Source organism: Artibeus jamaicensis, unplaced genomic scaffold, assembly GCF_021234435.1.
Source record: "Artibeus jamaicensis isolate MK-2021 breed Jamaican fruit bat unplaced genomic scaffold, CSHL_Jam_final scaffold_537, whole genome shotgun sequence".
Classification (NCBI taxonomy): domain Eukaryota; kingdom Metazoa; phylum Chordata; class Mammalia; order Chiroptera; family Phyllostomidae; genus Artibeus; species Artibeus jamaicensis.
The window spans coordinates 24,741,371-24,760,441 of record NW_026522047.1 but is presented as its reverse complement, the minus strand read 5'-3'; the positions used below and the strand labels follow the sequence as shown (position 1 = coordinate 24,760,441).

General features: G+C 36.5%; 1 protein-coding gene across 4 annotated transcripts in view; it reads right to left on the bottom strand.

The window, feature by feature from the left end:
* The window catches only part of MARCHF1 (membrane associated ring-CH-type finger 1), a 402,183-nt gene that overhangs the window by 243,942 nt on the left and 139,170 nt on the right, over positions 1-19,071 (bottom strand). For 2 of the 4 annotated variants that reach the window (XM_053658329.1, XM_053658333.1), the window contains exon 2: positions 4,467-4,615. The exons of the other annotated variants lie outside the window; for them this stretch is intronic. In XM_053658329.1, coding sequence (XP_053514304.1) covers positions 4,467-4,577 — 111 coding nt within the window. In that variant the 5' untranslated portion in view covers positions 4,578-4,615. The remainder of the gene's footprint in view (positions 1-4,466; positions 4,616-19,071) is intronic. 4 annotated transcript variants of the gene reach the window in all.

The following is a 19,071-nucleotide window of genomic DNA, read 5'->3' as shown; positions in this document are numbered from 1 at the left end:
GCCTCGAAGAATTACTATTGATTATAAGAAAGTGCTTTTGTCTGGAGTTATTGCTGGCTACCTCCAACAACATTTTTTGCATTTTTCTGTTTCGACTGCCGTAGATTTTTTTCCTCGGAAAATCTTTCGCTTTCCTATTTCTGATTCTTATGACCTCCTTTGCCTCATTTTAAGTTTAATATGGAAACCCTGATTTGATTCAGCAAATTGCTTAAGGGTATATAGTCAGTATAAGGTGCTTTGTTTTGGTTTTTTAACATTACCAGACAAACTCAGAGGCCCTGAGTTCAAGACCGTGGCCCCACGAGAGGGGAGAAGCAGGGATCCCTGAATTCATAGCTGGACAATCATGAGCAGAAGCAAACCCTTACCATATTAAGGTGTTGAAATGCATGGGTTTATTTCTCAAAACTCATATTCTTCATTTTCACTCTGAATACTGAGCTTATACCATCAGTTCTAAATCTGTTTTTCTAATTCCATTTTAAGGTGTCAGAGCTACATGCCTTCCAGCCAGATTTCTCCCTTGCCATCTACCGCTTGGGCGGGTTGTGCAATGCTAGTGGTACAGGGAGCTAGACTACAAGGGGAACAGAGAGAGGACTCACTTCTTGCTGACCCTCGGTTTCCCTCAGTGTCATCCCAGTGAGGTTTCTCTAAGTCAGCAGTAAAATTTGGCCCCAGTATCCAAGTTGGTTTGTTTTTTTCACTCTCCTTGAAGCATCTTTATTGCCCCTCCCACTTGAATATATAAGGATTGAGAAGTGCATCTCCTTCAGGAGTCTGGGTCCTCGATCCTCAGAGTCCCTCTTCTGAACCACAGTGCTCCCTGCAGCAGCGGAGAAGCATCCCTCCTAAGTCTGCAGTGCAGTTCTGAGGGGCCCCTCCTCAGCTGCTTAGGTTCCAGTAATGCCAGCCTCCTCCCTGTGCTCTTCCTCTGTATGGTGGTTGTTACTTCTTGCTGTTTTTAAACTTGTGTATACCCTCTTGACTTTTTCAGTGTTCCAACAGCAGATTAAATAGTTTTCCAAATTATGTTCTCTGCTAAAATTATTGGCTTAAGTTTTCCTGGTAGTACCTTGACTTTTGTAACTAGTCCAATACAGATATTGGTAGTAGACAAAAGCCTGTGCTATTACAACAAAATCTAAACTACGTAGCACTCGCTTAATGGTTGGGCAACAGGTGGCAAGGAAACAAATTTCATTGGGCGAAAGCCCTGCCTGCACAATATTTTGACAAAACTCTGAGTAGAGATGCTGTTTCAGTGAACTTGAGTAGCAGACAGTGGGACTGCTAGGCTGGCAGAAGTCAAAATAGATGGAAAACAAAGCAATAATGCATGTCGACTATTACCAGCTACATTGTGCAAGGTGTTATAAAAGAAATATGAGCTCAGAAATGAACTAGCTAGTGAAAGTACAGTAGGTTCCTAACCAGAAGTAGACAGAATTCAGAGATTTCAGAGCTTATTGGACAAAATATCTGGCTTCTTCTAAGCCCCAAACAGTGGAACATGGCATTGACATGAGTGTTGAGTAACAAACATCCAATAAAAATCTACATTTGAATAAAGTGACTGAAGGCAAATAGGAGATTTAGAGCTGAAGTAAAACTCATTTGAACAAAGTATCTCTGGTAAACATCGGGTTAGGTAGGGGGTGGAGGGGTTGAGCGAAAAGGAAAAAGGACTCGTGGACATGGACAACAGTGTGGTAACTTCTGGAGGCAGGGGAATATAGGGGACTGAATGGTAATGGGAAAAAGACAATAAAGATTAAATTTTAAAAAAATATGCTCCATCTTCCTATTTTTCAAGAAAATATTATCTTGAGAGAGAAACTTGGGGGAAGGGGAATCCGGGCATCCAAGAAAGAATTCACTGAGGCACATGACTGTCAGGAGGCAAATAGATTACAGCCCCATGAATATTTCAGAGGACTGTAGTTGTAAAATAGTACAATCCCAGAAATATGACTCTTGAAATATTTAAGACTTACAACAATTCTCGGTCCCATAATTTCATCCGAACAGGAAAAATTATTTCAGGCTATACAGCCTTCAATACGCACTTCACATGGGAACAAGCAGAATAATAGAAAAGGAAGAACTTCCGGGGGGTGGGGCGCTCATTACTAGAGGCTACAGAGAACCATGTACAAGGGACAGGCCTGTTCAGGGATCCTCCCTGAGCTCTCGCTTAGGGAGGCTTCATAATGCCCATCCAGTAGGATTTCACCTCTGATTCCCACATGTTTCTGATTCTCTCTCTTTCCAAGCATGAGTGCTTATTGTGGTTTTCCTCTTCCTACTCCTTATCAGTATATTGGGTGTGAATGTGTGGTGGGAGCTGGTTGCAAAATACAGGTTATTTAATCATAGGTGATTCTCCGCCACAGACTTGAGCTGAATCCAGTGACTGAAAGAATGTTTAATGATCTTTCCTGGGATGTAATAACCCTCTTTCATGAGAGAGTAGGAACATGGCATGATATTTGGCAAGATGGACTGTGGAGAAAACGAACTAGATGCTCAATTAATTCCATCTGCTTTTCCTGGTCACATAGCTGCCTGACATTTACAAGCCTCTCTCACAGTTCAGACGTGGCCATCAGACTAGGTTCTATCCAATGGAAGGATGTCCACATATTCAAGGCTGCTCCATAAATAGTCCATGCACAATGGCCCATGTAGTCCCTGGTTTGTCCTCAGTGAGCTATGATGCCATGTGTGTAAGAAGGCAGCATCAAAAAATGAAAAGATCTGTATCTTTGAATCATTTAACAGTGAAACATCAAGGTGAGCACATGACCTATGAAATGAGAAAGAAATATTTGATTTTTCTATACTAAGAAACTGAGTTTTTGAGGTTATGTTATAGTGGCTGAAGTTTATCCTCCAACAAAGCATTAAATTTTAACAGATTAATTACTGGATTTAATTAAATTGGGAACTTGATGTCTCTTTCTCTTAATTAAAAGTGTTTGAATGGGAAGAAAATATCATCCAGAAAGTGAGATAGTACCGTATTGTAGAAAAATCCTTGGTGTGGGAAGCCAACCCAGCCTCCAGTAATCCTTTCATCATTTACTAGCTAAGTGACGCTTGTGGAGTCAATTAATTTCTCTGGGCCAGAGTTTTCACACATCTGTACAATGAAGCTAATATTAGGTTACCCAATTACAAGAGAAAGCCGGGCCAATGTTTGCTTAAGGTTTTTTATGGTTTTGATCTCTGACTCTATGAAATAGGAATTAAGCAGTAAAGCCACTTTAATGAAAGCACTGAAATCTTTTTTTTTATTTTAAAATTTTTAGCTACTGCATGATACCTGACAAAGTCCAGCTTTATGAATAAATAATGTGTAACGTGTGTTTCAATGATGGTAACACATTCCAAGAAGTTTTACTTAGAATAATAATTTACAAAAGAATAAGATGACAGTGTGGATAATAATTTCAAAGAATCTATTTCCTGGAACTTTGACCATCCAATGGCTTTGCACACATTTCTCCACACCCTCAGCCCCCTCACAACCTACGGTGATGAAGTAAAGCAAGACTTCCACAGCCTTGTTTGGTCAACAGAGGCCTGTTCCTTGAGATGGTTTCTCTTATACCCACCTAGTGTTTGCTCAAGATCATTATTTCTATGCAAAATAACAGAAATTATCAAACGGCTCAAACTTAAAAACAAATCTAAAAGCTTTGGTCATATTTAACTATATGTTCATTAACTAATAAATTAGGCTAATGAAAACACTTTTACTTTTATAATGGGTAAAACTAACTAAAATTTTTCTAATATGTTGAAATAAAACTTACAAACTAAATGCAATTTTCCTTCTTTAAATAAAAATGAAGAATGTTGCAGCAAAAATCTAAACAAAGACCATACAAAGCTCCTTTTGCTTATGAGTTTTTTTCTTAATTGCTGCAAGATAATGGGTACTTGAAGCTGAGCATTTAAATGCAAAGCAGAAAACTAAACATAAAGGACTAGAGTATTGAATTATTTTCAAATCACTTTTGCAATGATTTAATTCATAATTTCATACAAAATTATAATTTTGAATCCCTTTTTTCAGACATTTTATAATGTATATTAAAATACGTGATTCTGATTTTTCATTGTTTTGGGGTAACTCCACTTGTTCTGCTCCACCAATTCTATTATACAAGTATAGGATACAAGATATATACTAGATATAAAACATCCATGACATAAAGGAAGGGTATAAAAATAGAAAGAAAAAACCTGTTTAATCTGAATTAAACATGATTATTATGACACTGATATTTCTATTAATATCCATTAACTAAACAATCTGTGGGAACAATATAACACAAATGCAAATACTATTGTAAACAAGGATAACATGTTCTTGGAACGTCATCCCTCTCCCCATTTCCTTAGTGCGCATTTACACAAGAGCTATTTTGAGGTAAAAATAACTTTTCACTCACCAGTGTGGAGGTTTGTGAGGCATCAGCCAAATCCCCTGAGATCTCAGGTGTTCGGGTGTTGTTTGGAATTCTGTGAGGGTTACGGGCTATCGCTTCACACCAGCCCAGCATTTTCTCCTTCCTCTTATCCCTTTTCAATTTCTGAAATTCTGAAAATAATTTACATTCCCTGAAACAGGTCACTTATTTTAGTTGTCTATTTTTGGAAAATGTACATAATGTAAATTCAATAAGCAATGTAATGAACTACCAGTGGAGACATTTTATTTTAACCAGAGGTTATGGGGAAAAATAGAATATGTCGATTATTAAAAATATCCCAGAGCCACAGAGGAATAAAAACAGTGTACATCTATTCAATGAGCTTAATGGGTTTACCCTAATTTATGACCCTTCTAGACTGTGGGAATTCCTTGCACCAGGTTCTAAGTGTTATCTTCAGGAATCAGTTTATAACATGTTCTTAACTTGGGAGCTAAGAACCGACCCAGTTCCTGATATAGCTTTCTATTCAATGACAACTGACATTTGACACAGATTTTCAGCTGAATGGCCTACGAATGCAGAATCACTTGAACACAGGCCAGTGACAAGGATTACACATTCTAGCAATGTATGATCATCTACCTCGTAAAATTCTTCCTACAAAAGAAGGAAAAATTTTAGTGTAAACATGGTGACCTTAGTATATGACATCAATTACCATTACAATGTTTAAAAGATAATAATTTTAAAAATCTCCTTACTATGGCGTGAGTACAAATATTCCACAACTTTTCTAGCTTTCTAGGACTTCCCATTTGGGGAAATTTTCTGGGGTCTTTGAAAAAGTATATCAACAATGACTTTTAACGTAATGGAGAAAACATTCTTTCCCTTGTAAAGTTTTACAGCCTACTTTTCCACTCCACCACCCTCAGTAATTAGAAATAGTTTATTGCAGGTCTTTAGTTAAATGTATTACACTGTCAATTAAATATCAAAAATAATGTGGAGTAATTATTTTTCACAGCATCAAAAGCAATTAGCAATCTGGTGGTTTATAACATTTCAGAGATTCATAATAGCGCATTTCATAGCACTAAGAAAAGTAACATAAAGAAAGGTTGCACTAACAGATTGATGAGTTATTACTCTAAATGACAAAATACCCAAGTTCAATGGATCTGAACAATGTAAAGAGGGAAGTTATAAAAAATTTAATAAAAATTAAGTCTAAGATATTCAATGGAATGGATTCTTAATAAGACCAGTGATCTGAGTCAATCATTCATTTGAGGTACAGGAAAATGATGAGGGACCTTGAAAACAATTGTTTAAATGAGCAACAAATTATTAATGCTTGCCCTTTCAAACACACTGCTTGAGATTTTATTGAAAATTCCTATCTGCATATTCAGCTAATTTGCCCTCCACAAAAAGTAAATATTTTTGCATTCCCTGACACACTATCTTGGTTACTCATCAGCTTTAAATTACATTTCTTGAAGTGTGCTAAGAGTAGATGAAAATTCGTATCTTTATTCAAAGGCAAGGAATCATTATGCTATGATTCATAATGACCAAAACAGTATAATCAAGTATAAGCAAATATTCTACTTGTAAATCATTTGCCACTAATTCTCTGACAATTTTAACTTTCTAATTAAATAGCACTCTCATACTTATAATAAAATGTTGAATTCATGCATGAATAAAAAAGCATAATAAAGTAGCCCACAAAAAGATATCGGTACCCATTCTGGAATATGTTTTTAAAGCCTGCTAACTTATTTCCCACTCAGTTTCAGAGATTAAATAAAACAGTTTAATTTCCCTCACAGCATGCTTTCATGGGGACGGCAGCCATGTTCCCCGATTCAGTCAACATTAATCCACACGGGTTTACTGAGCTCCTAGTGTCTAATAGGTACTGACGGAGGCATGGGAGAGTTACAAGGTGAGGGTTACTTTTGCTTTTGATTTGAGTTAAATTCATTGCAATTTTCTAGACAATTTCAAAATTCGAGACTAACTAAGATCTTTCTGGTTCACCAAATTTTCAATTTGTAAACTGAAATTTGTTAAACGCCATGGTGACTTCCAGCTCCTCTTGATCATAGATGCCTTCCCTAAAGTTGGCTTGTGCAAATCACCCTTTTGAACTGTTTTGATGAATTGCTATCAACATGTCATCATGACAGAGCTATTAAACTTCTGATAATAACTGCTGAAGTGGTATAATAAAATGTTGACTGCATTGTAGTTTTGTTTTGCACATAACAGTTATTATCTTAATTCTAGAATGATTGGTAGGCTAAATAATTCAATAAGATAAATACGAACTTTTTTTTAACCTAAACAATGTATTCATAATCATTATGGAATATTTTCCATGGCCACTGTACCACTATCCTCTGTTGTGGGAAAACAGAAAAGAAACATGATTCAAGGCTATGGTCTGGAAGTCTGGACAGCTTATAATTGAACATGGACATATTCATGGGAATATTTGTGAAGAAACTGAGTTTGTGAAATGACAAGTGGTATTTAACCACAAGCTTCACTTCAGCCTTTTATTATATGAATGAAGAATGTATGAGAATGTAGAAATGGCCTATGATGGTTACAATACTACACAGGATACTCACATCACATTGTAAGAGAGGAATTTTGTCTAATGACTGACTCTGTGTAATATTCACCCACTGACTTTAACAGTTACCTTACAATCAAAGAATTATATCAGGGGAAAAAAAACAATGTTTAAATGGCCACAAAAGAATTAGCATTGGTGTAGAAAAATCGAAACGGAGAGAGGCGGGGGGAAAAAAGTGAAATTTACCATTTCATCCCATAAATCCTTGAGCGTAAGACACTGTGATAGTTGCTTGCTCAAGAAAATGTCTTCTTTGCTGTTATCACAAAACACTCTGACATTTAAAATAAACCTTTTTTTTGCACCACTGATGATTGAGTAGGGAACCTTGAAATAGTTGAGGTGATCCGAGATAACTGAAGAGTTAACGATGTTGATTGCCGAGCCTCTGCAGACCAGCATCCTTCCCACACAGGCCTAAAGTACTCGTCATATTCTTAGGCATAAGAAGGTACTGTCAGTCAGAAGGGTAGGCAAATTATGAGCATTTATAATTAACCCTAAAGCACTTTAAACTGCAAGTATCATTAGTATTATATCAGAATAGGAAAGTGGTCATTAAGTATTCATGTTAATTGCTATCTAATCATTGAACCAAGCTAATAAGAGATGCAGCAATGAGCAACTTATTTAATGATTACAGGAAATTGAGATTTAACTAAGCTTAATTTTTAATATGCTACTTCAAGCAGATATTTAATTTAATAAATAGGAGCACAGTCCATTCTCTGTGAACTAAAATGACAACAAATTAAAATTAGGAAGAGAAAAATTACAAGGCAATTGGGTATATCTCATGGAGAATAATTTACTTTTAATTCAGGAACCATGTTCTGAACACTGCCTTTGTGCCAGCCACCATGCTTGAAAGTATTAGTAGTAAAGGCGTTAAAGAGATTCAGAGTTCAGACTTAACATGACAAGTAGACCAACCAACTTTCAACAGTATGATGAGTTCTAGGAAAACTTTGAGAAAAGATTTGATTTAGCATCCGCTGAAGAAGAAGGTTGATTTTGGATGACTCTCCAAAGAAAATGAAATTACAAATAATTTACATGAGAATTACAATTTTTGCTATTCCAAAGGCGTCAGGCACCACCAGCTGTGTACACAACTCTGGGGGGGGGGGGCATCAATCACATTGTAATCTATGTAAATAGCACTGGACTCCAGGGGTTGCTCCTCCAGTAAAACACTCCGTGAAGGGTGTGCCTGGAGTCCTGCAATGGGGCAAGAAGAAAGCCCAACTGATTTTCCCAATAAGTGAAGCTTATTACACTTATTGTACCCAAGTCTAATGTAATTTAATCTTAACATAAAAAACTCTTTTCACCGCAAAAAGGGAAAAAAGTGCAGTTGCTTGCCTCAACTTTCCTGTCCACCGCCTCAACTATTTCCTTCTGAAAGTTGTCCCTCTGCGGGGCATACCCAGTAAAGCAGCGATAAGGGCCATCCCTCCTCACCACACACATGTACCTTAGAAAGTCCCCCACCACCACCTCCACACACACATAGTCATCCTCAAATCTGAGTCTTCAGAATAGTCCTTGTCCAAAAATTTGAAAGGATTTGTCACTTGAAAATCTGAGAAATTTAGCTGTATATATTATTTTCACTTAGTGTCATTAAGAAATGTTGTATCTCAACCATTGAACATGTTCTTCCCCCAGAATAACAATGAAGTTCAATCTCCATTATGAAAGAACCAACTTGCCAGTAAGAGAAGGAAGGGGCAGTTAGAAACATGCTTCCCTGGCTCATAGAACTGCATCTTTTTGAGAATTAATGTTTGTTCCTTGGAGGGTGCATGCGTGCGTGTGTATGTATGAGTCCCAAGAGTTCTCCCTAGATGCTCAGAAAACTCCGGAAGCCTGCTCTTGGAGACTTGGAGTATTAAAAACCACCAAGGATTACCTTACTGGGAGTAAAGTTTGAAAGTCTTTAGACCAGATAGTCCTCAGAAAAGGCAACTATATTTGTTCAGTTTACTGTTATGAAATGGAAACATGTCCTTGGGGCTTTCTGATTTCTGTGAGTAGGATGTGAGGTTTCTCAAACGGAGAGTTCATACTTTATAATGTCGCACACTAACTGACACAGAGTCCAAGAAACAATTGTTGATAACAAAACGAATGATTAAATAAAGAAGAGCTCTTCTTCTTTGGGTTCGGTTAGGAAATGCATAAGGGAGAAGCATAAGGTGACTCAGAGTGAAGGTTTAAATCTTAAGCATTTGTTTAGACTAGAGGAGAGATACATTTAGTACATAGTTTCCTTTTTAAAAATTCTCTCTCTACCTTGCAATTCCTTTAGGAAGCACTAATCTTTCTGTGAAGTCTTATAAGTTACTGTAGCCTGGTGAGGGGGCCTGGTGATGAATAAAGAAACGGCAAAACAAAAGGCAGAGTTGGTCTCATTCCCTCCTCTGCTGAGGCAGTGCCGAGAGGGACATTTTTTTTTAAGGAGACAGTTCCAGCAGCAACAGAAGCCGTTACACTAAAGACTTAGAGACAGAAGCAGGGGGCAGCTTCTAGATAGGCAACTTTGGGAAAACTGTGAGACCTGCGACCCCTCCAGTCTTAACACTCTCAGGGAAGTGTCTCTGCAGATGAAGAGAAAGTCATACCCACGCCACAGATGGGGGAGTCGTTCTTCATTGTTGGCTATAAAGATTCTTCACGGCACTGATTGTGCTTGATCAACTCTCAGCACATATGTTGAGCAAACTTTTAGACAGAGAAGTGAAATGTGAGGGACTTCTGGTTTAAGCTTTGACATGTAATGGAAGTCACTACTCTCCTCCTCACAAAAGCGATAAAGCTGAAGAAACTGAAAACCAATGATTTTGTTTGGCATCATCAGAGGGTGAGGTTGCAGAACAAACCACCACCCCAATATATGCCAAGGCAGGTGAATACAGAGAAATGTGGCTAATTTCAGAATATGTGGAGAGAAGCTGTAGTGATTTTTATGTGTTATCGGAGGGACAATGGACACGAGCTTGGGAATGAGAACTTCCTGGAGACTGATTCTTAGCAAGGGGTTTACCACCAGGAACCGTACTTAGATTTCAGTGTGAATAGCTGACAAAAAAAAAAAAAAAAAAAACACTGTGTCGTTAGTAGGAAGAAGGGAAAAGTAACAGAGACCTATTCCCCAGAGGAAAATAGCTCAGAGGAGTCCTATTAACCTACCTGGATGAAGGTGATTTCACCTACTCCAGGCCTTTGTAGCCTTCCTGCCTCACCTAAGGTGGCTAGAGAAGCTGACAAGGGCACCTGTGAAGGCCACAGCCCAGGAAAACAGGCCCATTAAAAGATTTAGATTTAATCATAAAACTATAAACTATTTCTGCAGTACTGTACCTCACCACCATAGCAACAAGGCTTCAGAATAATAACAACAGATGATAAGTGAAAGAATGACAAATGCAAACTCTGTTTGAGAGTAGTATGTGGGGAAGCTCAAAATCAATAAGACAAACACAAGAACACCACAAGAATTTGAAGCATCTGATAGCTATCACTAACAAACATTAAAAACAGACCAATTTCCAGCCAGAATAACATAGAAAATGATACCTTATATGTGTCTTTACACAAAATAATTAGAAAGAATATTAAAAAGCAATTTAAAAAATAGTCTAAAGATACCTAAAAAAGAATCAGCACCAGATTCAGATGGGACATAAATATTGGAATTATCAGATAAGCAATATGAGATCGCTCTAATTAATACATTAAGGGCTGTAATGGAAAAGCTAGGCAACATTCAAGAACTGATACATAAAGTAAGCAGAGAGATGGGAATGCTAAGAAAGAATCAAAAGGAAATCCTACAAATCGAAACAATGTAACAGAAATAAAGAATGCTATTGATGGGCTCATCGGTAGACAGGACATGACCCCTAAAAGCATCAACGAGCTTGAAGGTAGAACAACAGAAACTTCTCAACTGAAATGAAAAGAGAACAAAGCTCCAAAAAAGAGTAGAACATCCAAGAAATGTGGAATTATTCTGAATGTGTAACATATTCATACCTGGAAGAAAGAAGAGAGATAACGAAGCAGAATGCGTATTTTCAAGATATGAGGTTAATATACAAAAGTTAATTGATTTACTACATATTGTCAAGGAAAAATCAAAATCTGAAATTAGAAAAAGCAATAGCATTTTCAAAAGGGAAAAAAGAAATATTTAGGCATAACTAACCAAAAAGATAGAGTACCTATATGGAAAACTACAATATTTTGATTTTACAAATCAGAGAAAATTTAGATAAATGCAGACATATTCTGCGTCCAAGGGTGGGAAGATTCAATATTGTTAAAATTACACCTGTTCTTAACTTGAGCTATAATTCAGCACAACATCAATCAAAATCCCAGCAAGCTATTTTGCTGATATTGACACAATTATCTTAAGGTTTATATTATCTTAAGGGCAAAATACCTAGAATAGCCAACACAATAGTAAAGAAGTATAAAGCTAAGGACTCACAACCTAGTTGCACAAATTACTATGAAGTTACAATAATCATGTCAGTGTGGTATTGACAAAAGAATAAACCTATGAAACAATGGAACAGAATACAGTCCAAAAATACTCACAACTATAATCACCTCATCACTGAAAAAGAGCAAAGAAATTCACTGGCAAAAGATATTCTTTTCAAGGAATTATTCTGGAAGAACTTGACATCCAGATGTAAAATATCATATCTGTACACAAAACGTGACATACATTCACAAAAACGAATTCAAAATGTGTCATAGACCTAGTTTAAATGCAAAACTGTAAAACTTCTAGAAAGAAACAAATGAGAAAATGTGGATGACTGTAGGCTCAGCGATGAAGTGTTAAATACCACAATAAAATTACAGTCCATGAAAAAATTGATGACTTACAAGTTATTAAATTCTTTTTAAATCTTTATTGTCTTTTCTCCATTACCATTTAGTTCCCTTATACCCCCTCCCCCAGCAATCACCACGCTGTGGTCCCATAAATTTCTGCTCTGTAAAAATCTTACAACAGAATGAAAATTCAAGCCAAAGTCTAGGAGAAAATAATTGAAAGATGCATATCGGACAAAGGACTAACATCTAAAATATACAAAGAACTCTTAAACCTTAAAAAAAACAATAAAAAAGACAGATGGAGCTAAACAAACACCTCAGCAAGAGGATATACAGACAGTAAATAAGCAGATAAAGGATGCCATTATATGTCACTAGGGAACTGCAAATTTAAACCATGAGACATGGCTAACATCCATTAGAATGGCTCAAGCCCAACAAACTGATACTACCAGATGCCAGCAAGAATGTGAAGCAACAGAAGCTTCCATACATTGCTGATGGGAATGCACCCCAGTGCACCACTTTGTAGGACAATTTGGTACTTTCTTGCAAAAGTAAACATAGCCACACCATATACTCCAGCAATTGTACTTGTAGCTATTTACCCACATAATTTGAGAACTCTGTTTCCCCCCAAACTGGTACAAAAATGTCTATTCTACCTGGGGAATTGCTATACACTGGAAGCAACCAATACACTTCCTTCAGTAGATGAATGGGTAAGCAAATTGTGGTACATCCACATAATGACATTAATTAGAAATAAAACAAAGTTAGTTTTTAATCTATAAATTATGTGAATGAATGAATCTTAAGCGCATATTGATATGTTAAAGTTATGATAGCCCTGGCTGGTGTAGCTGAGTGGATTGAGCATGGACCTCTGAAGCAAAGGGTCGCTGGTTCGATTCCCAGTCAGGGCACATGCCTGGGTTGCAGGCCAGGTTCCCAGTAGGGGACACATGAGAGGCAACCAAACATTGATGTTTCTCTCCCACTCTTTCTCCTTCCCTTCCCCTCTCTCTAAAAATAAATAAATAAACAAACAAGTAAATAAATAAGTTATGATAAACCTTCAAAAGGGCTACTTTATGTACAATCCTAGTTACATGATGCTCTGGAAAAGGCAGAACTATAGCAATAATGAAATGATCAGTGACAGGGCAGGGAAACTGTGGGATCCTGTAATGGTGGATATGTCAGATTACACCTTTTTAAAAGTCAATAGAACTTCACAGCTCAAAGCATAAACTTTAATATGCATGCAAATTATAACATATCATTTAAGATGCTGGGGAATCTCAAGATGGAATGTGAATAATGCAATCTAAAGTGATACTTACAACCTCATTGAGGAGTGTAAAGGAAAATGTGCTGACCTAAATAACTTTAGAAATGAGTAGTCTGTAAGATGAAAGCAAAAAGCCAAAAACAAAAACAAACAAAAAAGAATTGAAACAGGTACTGTTTTCTTTTTTTTTTAATTTTAATTGTTGTTCAAGTACAGTTTTCTGTCTTTGACTCCCATCCCAGCCCACCCCACACAGCCCTCCCCCCTCCCTCCCATTTCTAACCCCTTAGTTTTTGTCCATGTGTCTTTTATACTAGTTCCTGTAAATCCTTCCCCCTTTTCCCTGAAATTCCCTCTCCTCTCCCCTCTGGTCACTGTCCCCCTGTTCTCTATTTCAGTGTCTTTGGTTATATTTTGCTTGTTTGGTTGTTTTGTTGTTTAGATTCCTGTTAAAGGTGAGATCATATGGTATTTGTCTTTCACCACCTGGCTTATTTCACTTAGCATAATGCTTTCCAGTTCCATTCATGCTTTTGCAAAGGTCGTTCCCCACGAAGGTACAGGTTCACAATCTCTGTATAGCTATACACTTATGCTGGAATTGAATAATTAAGTAAGCGGTTGGCCGACAGTGGGGGCCACATTTCTCAGTGTTGGAGTGGGGTTTACAAATAAGAGGAAAAGGCACACAGCATGGTATCAAAGAAGGAGACATCAGTGTGATTAGAGTTGGAGACTGTATGAACTCATGTTTAGCTTCATACAGATACGTGTGGTTACACATAGAAATATTTATAGAGATGTATATTTACACAAATATATAGCCTTCCTCTGTCAGTTGAGAGGGGCTAGAAGCAATGACCCCCCCAGCAGCAATGAATATACCTAGTGCCCAGACAATACAGTACAGAAGTGTGTGGGACTTGGCTTCTAATCCCATTTTCCAACAAAAGGAACCAGAGACGCTTGGGGAAATGGCTGATTCCAGGACTGAGACAGGAAATACACAGGAGGAGTCTGGAGCAACTCATAGTGCCAGAAAGTGAAAAAAAAGTTAAGAAACAAAATAAAACAACATAATTATGGGTATATGCCAATGAGACACAGGAGCCAAACGAATTAACTCCCAATGGCCCAAGCTGGAATAATTCGAGCAACAACATGAAGTAGTGTCAAAGTATAACCCAAAGCATAAGATAAATGTTCATGAGTTTACACTGATACAAATAAATGACTGAATAAAGAAATAAATGGAGAAAAATAGAAAAATCTCTCACTCAGAATTCTAAGTACGTTATGTAGATAGTCCACTCTTAAAGGCTGAGGAGCATAACTCTCTACTCCATCACTGACTGCATACAGTAGCTTGGTTCCAAAGTGCACAACATGGAAAGCTTAAAAGAAGAGTTACCATGGAAACACCCAACAGACCCCAGCTTAGCTGGGTTATTAAGACTGACATCGACAGCAACAGTTCATGTTGATACGATGCACCCTATTAAGAGGGCATGAAAATGGTACTTCACCTCTGGGGTCTTCCTCCCCAAACCCCAACCCAGTTTAACAAGGAGAAGAATTATCAGGAAAATCTCAATAGAGGAACAGTCTACAAAATACCTGACCAATAATGATAAAAACTGATCCGTACTGATCAAAACTTGATCAGTAATGATCAAGGTCATCAAAAAAGCCAAGTCTGAGAAACAGGAATGGCAAGAGAAGCCCAAGGAGATATGATGATTAAATGCAGTGTATCCTGAATGTGATGTTGGAAAAAGTGACATTGGGTGAGAAAGAAGGAAATCAGGATAAAGACAGACTTTAGTTAATTTTCATGTGTTAGTATTGGTTCATTCATTGCAGTATATGTACCATACTAATGTAAGAGGTTAATAATAGGGGAAAGTGGGTACAAAGTACATGGGAACTCTGTGTACTATGTTCACAATTTTCTTGTAAATCTAAAACTATTATAAAATAAAAGGCTTATTATAAAAAATAAAATGTTATTTTTCAGGTCTGTGAAAACTGCACTTTATTTCAATATATAGTTCTAATCAATAACCAGTTGACAAGTGCACACAGCTGAAGGTTAATGACTTAATTACTCTAACAAATTGTTGTAAATTATATGGTTATGCCACTTATTACAGAGAAAGACTGTAGATGAAATTAGAAATTTTGACTGGAGTTATTTTTACCTTCTTAGGAGAAATAAATAATGACAAAAGACTGGCAGAAGAGTATGTATTACTTGTTTGAGATTCAAAGTGACCAAATTGATTTTTCTCAAAGTTCTACACAAAATAATCACCACTGGGCTAAAAACAGGCTACCATTACCCTATCTCTCTTAGAAGTGAGAGAATTTAATGAAAGAGTGAAATTCATAGAAATTAAAGCCTTTGAAGAATATATTTTGCTATGTGCACCAGACATGCCCTCAAGGATTCTCTTTACCAAGGACATGAAACTGGGTGTAAGTAGGAAATAAAAGAAAAAAATAAAAAGAAGCTAGAGTTTCTTGAGTAGTTTTGTGAATACATTTAAGAGCATTTAAATGTAATATGGGTTTCTGACTTTTTCCAGTGTTAAAACACTTTTTATCATGAAAAGTTTTGCAAGCCATTGACTTAGTAGTAAGTTTATTTTAAAGATAAATTTATTGAGAAAATGTGTTGCAATGTGGACTTAAGTTTTGATTGTAATAACTTTATAATTCATCCTGGGATTTATGTCTCACATGTCGAAAGTCATTAAGATGTCTAGATGTTTTGCTTAAAACTTCCACATATATAGTTTTTGCCAGCCACATTGAGCTGAAAATATGGCTTCCAGGAAGATTGGTTTCCTAACTGTCTTGCTCTTTGAGCTGATTTCAAGATGACTGTGTCACTCATTATTCGAGGCAAGTTTCTGAAAGGCACAGGACTTTGTAACAGATAGATATGACTGAACATTTCATATCAAATATTTTAAACATCTTTCTTTGTCCCACCTAAAACGATAATAGCTGGGTTATTTCATTATTGAACACAGATGGGGAATTCTGATAGCTAAGGGGTGAAAACTGTATGCAAATGTAAATGCACTTGCCTGAATTTCTAGGATTTTAGGGGAAGGACTTTTATCATTTATGTGAAAGTAGTTTCTTTCTGTATGTTTTCTTTCTTTAAGATTAAAAAATTCATATATAACATTCCCTCTGTCTTGTTCATGCTGGAGGACTATGGCCCGCTATTCCTTCCCTTTCCTATTTTATCCGCTGGAATTTCTGCTACAAAACTCACTCTGTCCAAATTCTAAAAATACTCACATAAATATTCAGTAATATCCAGGTTTGAAAATCACAGTTTGATTATAAACCAGGATCTAAAATTCAAAGTGATAAAAGATATATTAACTTTTAACAAACGTTACTTTAAAAATCTTTTCTCTGCAAAGATGATTATCTGAAAAGTCTAGTCTCCTCTTTCGTACCCATCTCCCTGTGATATCTCTTCCCTGCTCCCACCGTTTTCTCATGCCATCTCTACCAGACGGCTTCATCAGTAATCCTGCAATATCTTGCCTGGTTACTTAACTGCTTCCCTGTCTACATGAACTTGATAGTTTATTGACTTCACCATTAGACTGGCTTTTGCAGGGCATTATTATTATCTGTTCCCTGTCTGCCTCCCCACCTACACTGAGAGTTCTCTAAGAAAGGGATTGAATGTATTTTTTAAATTCATCTTTCATATTCCAGGGCCAAAAGCAAATCATAGTACCCAACAGATACTCAAAAATGTTCAACCAATATGAAAATAGGAAGAAGAAATGCAGTGCTTAAAAATAAAAACATTCCACGTATCATTTAAGGAAAGTTTATATACACAATGTATAAAAATGCTATAAAATGTAAGTTAAAATTAAAATCACAAACAGAGGGACATTTTGTGAGACTAAGTCAAAAAAACTCAAACTACTATGATGACAAAATGAATGCTGGTGCCAAAACTGTAAATATAAGATATAATGTGAAAAATTACTCAACAGTCAATGCTAAAAGAGGAAGAGGAAAACAAAAGCTAATTTGAGTGCATCAAAAATTATGAGCTTTGCAGAGTTCTGATGTTACCAATTCTACCTCAAACAAGAAATCAATATACGTATATACAAAAACAAATGCTCAATTTGGAACTGATTCCACGAGAGCTAAATTTGGAAATGTAAACAGTAACTTTTAAAACAGCATCCGTGAAGATCCATGTGAAGACAGGTTTGACATTTAAAATGTATCGTTTCATTGTGAAGAAACAGGGGTAATAAAAGAAGAAAAGGGAGCTTTGTTTTTTGACACAATAAAACTTAAAAAGTGACTTTGGTGGATTTTATATCCCTCCAGAGGTGGCCTGTGTGATGACAAGAAAGTGTATTCAACTTCAGAGGATATTTTTTCCAGAAAAAAATGGAAAGTCTTGTGAAACAGATAGCTCTGATATGCCACTATGCCCCGCTGCCATATTCCTGACCACACATTTTCAGTGACATTTAATAAATCCTTTATAATATGCTATGCAGCTTCCTAAAATTTAATTCACAGTGCACAAAAATATCCCAAGCTTTAAGCAATAGCCTAGAAGGATCGAGATTACAGTGCCCCCCAAAGTGGGAGGGCCGGGATGGACTTCTAGAGAAGCGGGAGAAAAGCAGGAAGAAATAAATGGTAAAGTTCAAGGGTTACATGAGTTCAGTCATACTGAAGTGTCATGCTTTATTTCCCCAACCATAATCCGGGTCTATGGTAGCTTGAAGATTAATGCAATCTTAAGAAGGACTTCTGAGCAGCTAGGTATAAAAGTAGCAGGCTATTCTTTAGGAAATGTGTTGTAAAGATGCTTCAGGACCTTTGGCAATGGTAGATCCCAATAACAAGCATAAACCGGCCAATTTGCTTAGACAATGAGCAAACAGACTCAATTTGGCACATGCAGTGGGTTGCAGAATAAAGTCTGGACCGGAGACACTGCAGTTCCAGGACTGCTATAATATATGGGACCCCAGAACTGGCTATCAAATAAAAACACAAGTTGCATATTATATATTGCTACCATTGACATGGTAATGTCAATGGCAATATTGTTCTCCATATAGTATCTGTCATACAATCCAAGGGAGACAGAAAAATTCTGAAATAAGAGAGATTTTTTGAGTGTTTTATCTATTAAAGAACATGATAAAAATGTCTTTTTAAGATCAAAACTATTAAGGTTATTAAGAAATATAAAACCAATGTTTATATTACACAGAATTATGTAGCTATTTTTATTATTTACCTCATGATTGGGTAAATTTATATAATACCTTGTCCAAATCTTATGCTGGTGTCTCAGTCTACACGTGAGCAGACTGGTGGAAATAATAGTGGAAATTGGTATCATTAGGAAATAGCAAGGTGTCCCCAGACCATCTTTGAATGAGAGAGAGATGCAAAGCCTAAGAAATTTATGTATTTAAAATATTGGTCTTATTCTAGAAATTTGGAAGTCAATTTAGTTACTGAGTCAAAGGTCTAATACATATCATTCCACAATGATTAACAGTCAGTTTTCCTGCTAAATAGGGTTTCTATGTGGTTTAAAGTATAATAATATGAGAGAAAAAATAATGACTCAAAGGATAATTATTCTTCAATTTTTCACATAAAATTTTTCTAGATTCTGTATTACACCCAGGGTCTAGACGCTCCAGATGACTTGTTATTTAAGATGTGTCATAAAGGGTTTCCATTTGAGAGGCTTTATCATTCAAACAAGTCCCATTTTCTATTCT